At 62.8% G+C, this 6771-nt stretch overlaps 1 protein-coding gene across 1 annotated transcript; it reads left to right on the top strand.

Moving 5' to 3' along the window:
• The first annotated feature begins 879 nt into the window (after positions 1-879).
• On the top strand, positions 880-3530 carry FOXQ1 (forkhead box Q1). The gene has a single exon (XM_057555204.1). It carries the CDS (start codon positions 1581-1583, stop codon positions 2733-2735), a length of 1155 nt encoding a protein of 384 aa, XP_057411187.1. The 5' UTR covers positions 880-1580; the 3' UTR covers positions 2736-3530.
• The last annotated feature ends 3241 nt before the right edge of the window (positions 3531-6771 follow it).

Below are 6771 nucleotides of genomic sequence, written 5' to 3'. Positions count from 1 at the left end.
GGGCAGCGGGTTAGAAATGCGCCCTCGGGGGGCGGGCGCCCCTCCCGGGAGCATCCACGCCACCTGGGCGTCAGGCCCCGACGTCCCGCCGCGGAGAGATGGCCCTGTCTCCCCACCGTCAGTCGCCGCTGCCACAGAAACCGCAGCGAACGTCCCGGAGGAGGACTGCGCCCGCCCTCGCCCTCCGGAACCGCCCTCCCGGGGGTGGGAGCCGCGCAGGCAGAACCGCACGGCGCGGGCGCAGGGGACCCGCCGCTCCTCGCAGGGGCCACCAGCCACGTAAAGGAAGAGGCAAAGGAAGACAAAAGAAAATCTGAGGCCAACATGGGAGCAAGTCAAGGTCATCTCAGAAAGCGTAACCAATTTCAAGTCCACTAGTTTATTCATTAAAGAAGGAAACAAGACACAGACGGTCCTCAAAATGAAGTCCCAAGAAGGACACACCATGCGGCTCCGGCGGGCGGTCACTGCAGAGTGTGTCCTGAGCGTTCTCCGCTGTTCGCCCACCGCGCCGGCCGCGACGAGAGGGGTTGGCATTGGGAAGCAGCATCGTTTTAACCCCCAGAGAAGCCAACACACCGCGTGTAGCTGAAGGAGGCCGCGGGCCCCAACCCCGCCAGGTGTCCCTACAGGTGCCCCCCGGCCGTGCCCACTTGCCCAATTCGCTTCCGTGAGCTCCAGGGCGCAGGGGCCCCTCCCGGGCGGTCGGACTCGCGGACATGCACACTCGCGCGCACACGCGCGCACCGCTGCCGCGCGCACGCTTCCCATTGGCGGGAGGCGGTGGGCGGGGCCGGGCGGACCCAAAACAAACAACCTGCTGCCGCGCCGCCGCGTGGCCCCCGCCTGGTGCGCGCCCGCTCCGGAGCTGCGGCCACCTGGGCCACCTCGCTCCCCACCCCGCTCGGTTTGCGCCCAGGCCCCGCCCCCGCGGGGCGCCGCGGGGTTATATTGGGCCGGGCCGAAGGTGGAGGCGAGACGGAGCCGCGGCTGGCCGGCGTGGAGATGCTGCTCCGGAGACCGGGGGCGGGAAGGCGGCTGCGGGCGCCACGGCCTCGAGGACTCTGCTCCGTGGGCGATAGAGCCTGAAGGCCGGACCCTCCCCCCCGGCGTAGGTGGCACGCACAGCAGCCGCCACCGTCTCGGCCCGCGAGGACGCCTGCCCGGGGCCGGGGACTTGCAGAGAAGAAACCCCCATCTCGGGAACGGAAAGCAGATGTGCACGCTTCCTCCTCCAGCAGGAACTCCAAGCCCCGCGCGCTCGGGCACCCGAGGCTGGAACCGCGGCCCTGCACGCCTCCCCCGAAGTCTCCACTCCTCGACCTGAAGGCAACACGCCCCCCCCCCAACTGCTCCCTCTCCGCCCCTCTCGGTTCACCCAATAAGCACAACCCCTCCAAAGAAGAATTCCAGCGGAAGGGGACTCCTGTCAGGAAAGCGACTGTCTCTCCAAGAGGAAGGCGAGCTCTGGGAGAGAGAGGCCAGGACCCCGGCCCCGCATCGCCACCCCGCCCCCGGCGCCCGCTGCCCAGGACCGCGCGGAGAAAAAGGGTACGCGCCAGGCGGGGACGGGCGCGGGCATGAAGCTGGAGGTGTTCGGGCCCCGCGAGGGCCTCGGGGACAAGCCGGGGAGTGACCTGGAGGGGGCGGGCGGCCGCGACGCGCCGTCTCCGCTGTCGGCCGCGGGCGAAGACTCCCTGGGTTCGGACGGGGACTGCGCGGCCAACAGCCCGGCGGCGGGCGGCGGCGCCGTGGCGCTGGCGGGCGGCGGCGAGCGGAGCGCGGGCGGAGGGCCGGGCGCGGAGGAGGCGGGCGCAGCGGCGGCGGCGGCGGCGGCGGGGGGCGCGGGCGGCGGTGCGGGCGCGCGCGGCAAGCCGTACACGCGGCGGCCCAAGCCCCCGTACTCGTACATCGCGCTCATCGCCATGGCCATTCGCGACTCGGCGGGCGGGCGCCTGACGCTGGCCGAGATCAACGAGTACCTCATGGGCAAGTTCCCGTTCTTCCGCGGCAGCTACACTGGCTGGCGCAACTCCGTGCGTCACAACCTCTCGCTCAACGACTGCTTCGTCAAGGTGCTGCGCGACCCTTCGCGGCCCTGGGGCAAGGACAACTACTGGATGCTTAACCCCAGCAGCGAGTACACCTTCGCCGACGGGGTCTTCCGCCGCCGCCGCAAGCGCCTCAGCCACCGGGCGACGGCCCCGGGCCCCGGGCCGCGGACCCCGGACGCCGCGCCTCCGCCGCCCGCGCCCGCCGCCCCGGCGCCGGCCACGCCCCGCGCGCGCTCGCCCGCTCGGCCCGAGGGGCGCGCCAGTCCGGCGGGCAGGTTCTCCGGCCCCTTCGCCATCGACAGCATCCTCAGCAAGCCCTTCCGCAGCCGCCGCTCCGGGGACGCGGGCCCCGGCACGCGCCCGCCGTGGGGCGCGGCGCCCTGCCCGCTGCCGCCCGCCTATCCCGCGCTGCTTCCGGGCGCGCCCGCCGGGGCCCTGCTGCCGCTCGGCGCGTTCGGCGCGGCCGAGCCGCCGGGGCTGGGCGCGCGCGGGGCCGAGGCGCCGCCCCTCCTGCTCGCGCCCCTGGCCGCCCCGGCCCCGGCCCCCGCCAAGCCGCTCCGGGGCCCGGCCGCCTGCGCGCACCTGTACTGCCCCGTGCGGCTGCCCGACGCCCTGCACGCGGTCTCGGCCCGCGCGCCGGCCCCGCACCTGTCCGGCCCGCCGGAGACGCTCCTGGCTTGAACGCGAAGGAGCCGGCTGGGAACGCGGGCTCCGGGAGGGGGTGGGGGGTGAGCTTTCCACCCAGAGGACGGAGACCGTCAAAGAAAACATCTCCACCAAACGTGCCTTAGAGCTAACGCCTTCTGACGCCAGTGTCTCAACTCGGTCCTGGACATTTCCCTTCGTCCTTTATAACTAACGTCACAGCGGAGCAAAGCAGCGCTTCACAACGGTCTCGTTTCTTGACCGAGCCTGTCCCTGCCCCCTCCACGGAGACTTCTCCCTTCCTAGTGTCCAGGCTCCGCCTTGTTCCTCCTGTTTTCGTTGCACCGTCCAGTGATTTGTCCCTTAAAAAGCAAAACAAAAACAAAAAAGCACGTCAGGGAACCATTCCATGGGATCCATGATACGACTACTGCGGGGGTACCGGCCCCGCTCCTTGCACGCGTGTGGCATCTACAGGTGTGGCTGAGGGCGGGAGGGGCCGGAGGAGTTCCAGACATCCCTCTGCTCTTGACCCACGTTTCACTGTGCCAAAAATGAAAAATATATATATTGTTGGGGTTTGTAGTTAAATTATTTATATATTTTTGAAACCCAAATTGAAAATGTTGCAGGCAACGGTTACGGCTTTATTCGCGGTTGGGTTCTCTCATAACTGTGGTCTCCTTGGGCCAAACGGTTTCTTCCAAGGACAAGTTAACATTATGCATGTGGGGTGCCAGGACCACTGCCACGTGAAAGCAAGTGTGATTTTTATTTTTAATATTATTTTATTTGTGTCTGTGTACATGTTCATGTATGAATGTTATGAAACCCAGGCATAGTGCTTATTTTTTAATAAAACTCACAATCGACTTCAGCACTTTGTGGTGATGGGTTGGAGATGGAGAGCTTTTTACACCCCCCTGCCCCCCACCGCCAAATGGGTTCAGGTTCGACTCTTAAGAAACTCTCTGTGGAGTTCCAAATATTTTCCTGAATAATTCAGTAAAGGTAGAGGCTGCAGGTTTCCTTACCTGACAAATTGCTGTGCAAGTCTCCGGGGTGGAACGTCCCTCAGTGGGATTTCTTAAACATCAAACCAGTGACTGGACGAAGATGGACCCCAGAATTTGATTCAAGGATTATTAGATCAACTACAATGGCTAAATCCGATACAATGGATTCATGGAGGGCTTTCTGCAGCCGGTCTGCAGCAAGTGACCTCTCCAAGAATTCACTTAGTAGTTACCAGAGCAAGATAAGGTGTGGGCCCCTCTTCCCCAAGAATCCTTTAGTGGACAAGTTCAGCTATTAACAATCTTGGCGTCGAGCAGACATTGCCAGGTAAGGTGGTTCTGATCATGCTCAAAAAGCTGGAAACCATTTTGGCAAGGGGCTTTCTTAACACACTGACGATTTCTTCAGGGCAGTGTTAAGAGCAATTGGAAAGTCAGTTTTTTTTTGTCAAAACAAAACCCTCCACCTTTTTAGGAATGCCCAGTGCACCTGGGTGTGAACCCATCAGTAGTAATTTGTCACTCTCTCCTTTTGTAGGAGGGTAAGGTTTGTAGAGGTGGGGCTGCCAGGCCTATTTCAGTTGTGATCTGAGGAGAGAGGCCACCTCCGATGGGGCAGAGATGATTACCCATATTAAAACCGGAAGGTTTCCATCAGCAGAAGGACCAGAAAGCAGTGTGCACATCAGTTTCTCGATAAATTCAAAGGCAGTAGAGCACTACCAATTCATGGATTGCAGTCTTCGAAAAGGAATACAAAGACGGAAAAATTCAGAGGCTGTAAGTGCCGGCCCCATTGTTGTTCCTGCCGCTGGGCAGATGTCATCTTATCCAAGACAAGAGGATGGTTTGGGGTCTACGTATGGTGAAGTGGGGAAAGAGAGTGGAGTTCATTTCAGGATGCTGTGTTTTGGCAGGAATGGGAGGAAAAAAAGCCCATCCCTAAGTCTAGTTAACAAGAAACAAGTCTTGACTGATCTGGTTATATCTACTTAGTAGTCATGAAGAGGGATAATAACAGGGTTGAATTATGACAAAAAGCACCCATTTAAGCAGAGATTTGCACCCACACGACCAACAATCAGAACAGAAAATAAAACTGAAACGGGGGGCGCGGGGAGCGGAGGGGTGGTCCAGGCTCAACGGGTTGGAATGGCGGGGATCCGTCCGCTCAGGTCTCTGCGCTCCTGAAGCCGCACCCCGCGCCTGGGGAGCCCCCGCCCCCGTCACTGACTCCGGCGGACCGACCCCTCCCCTCCGACTCTGCCCGCTCCAGAGGCCGGCTGCCGCCTGCCTCCACGTCGGGTTTGTAACGCCACTGTTTGCATTTCTACATCGATACACCGGGACAGTTCTGCAAATGGACAGAAACAGCAACGTAAAAAAGGATGTTTTCTCAGTCACAGTTCTTCTCCCCTCCCCTCAAAGGTCCTTCCTTCCTAATGAACACTCCGGACTTCAGGTGAGTGAGGGGTCCCCTTCGCCGTGTCACCAGGGACCACCAGGTTTTCTAGAGAAAGGCCAGGGTCACGGGACCTTTGTGCCCCGGTCCGGCGCCACGACCGCTGCCGAGCTCCCGCTCCCACGACCGAGTGGCCATCATTCCCGATGGGCCCGGGCGGGGGGCGATGGAGGGTCGGGGTCCCGCCGCTGCTCCACAGCCCCAGCCCTGGGAGCTTCGGCCTCCTTGCGGCAGGTTCCCTGCGAGACCCTGCCGAGGTCGTCCCTTCCTGCATCCGCCCAGAAAATCCGGTTCCTCCTCCGCGCTCTGGTGGGCAAAGAGCAAGGTCTGCCCCTCCCCCGGCCCCAGCCCATCCTCCTCCTCCGGCCCCCAGCCCATTCCCCTCCCCCTTCCCCGCCCATGACCCTCCCCTAGCCCTCCCCCGGCCCCAGCCCATCCTCCTCCGGCCCCCAGCCCATCCCCCTCCCCTCTCCTCCAGCCCATCCCCTTCCCGCCGCCCACCCCATCCCCTAACCTGCCTCACCCCTCTCCCCAGCCTCCAGGCCACGGGGGCCAAGGCCCACCTGTGCAAACACCAGGCTGCGAGGGCAGCTGACCCTAGGCCGAGGAGGGGGCTCGGGACCGCGGGGTGAGGGCGGGTCTGTTTGGTTTGGGCAACGCCCTTTGATACCTGGGAGTCTGGGCCGTGGGCCAGGGTGCCCTGGGTCAGTTTTCAAAGAGCCCCCCAGCAACCCCCCCCCCCGGGTGCTTTGCAGTCCCCTTTCCTGACCTCCGACCCCCGGAAGGACGCTCGAGGTGGCCTGAGAGAGAAACGCATGCCCACGCCCCTTCCTGGAGCCTCGGCCTGCAGGGCCCAGACCTGCCCCAGTGCCCCCCCCCCAGGCCCCAAGCGACCAGGAGCCGGTCTGCGGCCTTTGGGGGCTGAAAACCTGAGCAGCAAACCGCTTCCTAAGAGAGAAGAGGAGTGTCCCAAACACGGGAAGCGGGGCACTGTGCCCTGGCGGCGGCCCTGGCCCTGCCACCCCTGCAGTGGGACGGCCACGCCAGGCCCTGGGTTCCTGCTCACAGCCTCACGCGGGCTCCCTCCAGGTTCTCCGTCCCACGTGGACTCTGCAGAAAAGAAGAGAAACGGAGAGAGTCTCCCCCTGGCCTGGGAGGACGGGATCATGGTGCTGGGGGGGGGGCTCCCCAGGCCGGTGGGGGGCAGCAGCCTAAGGGGAGTCCTCAGGCCACCCTGTTGCACTGCCTCACAGCGTCACAGACGTGACACTCTCCTTTCTCGGGGAATGGTGTTCACGCACAAGCACACAGATGACTCACTGACTCTCTCGGATAGAGCCTAATCTTACAGACAAGGAAACGGGGCCCAGCGAGTAGCTTAAACACTCCTTCCTCACAGAACCAGCTGGAAACCAAGACCCAACTCCAGTTCAGAATTCTCTCCACCATAACGCAATTATCAGCATAATTCAGACCAAAACATATTGTGGCCTGAACTTAGCTGAACTACTCAGGTAATCGTCTCGGTTCACTTTATTAAATGGTAGGCAAGCTTCCCAAACTGGAAAATGGTTTCTTTCGTTACTGAGAGCTG

Source organism: Balaenoptera acutorostrata, chromosome 10 (genome assembly GCF_949987535.1).
Source record: "Balaenoptera acutorostrata chromosome 10, mBalAcu1.1, whole genome shotgun sequence".
Classification (NCBI taxonomy): Eukaryota; Metazoa; Chordata; class Mammalia; order Artiodactyla; family Balaenopteridae; genus Balaenoptera; species Balaenoptera acutorostrata.
This window is presented reverse-complemented; position numbering and strand designations above follow the sequence as displayed.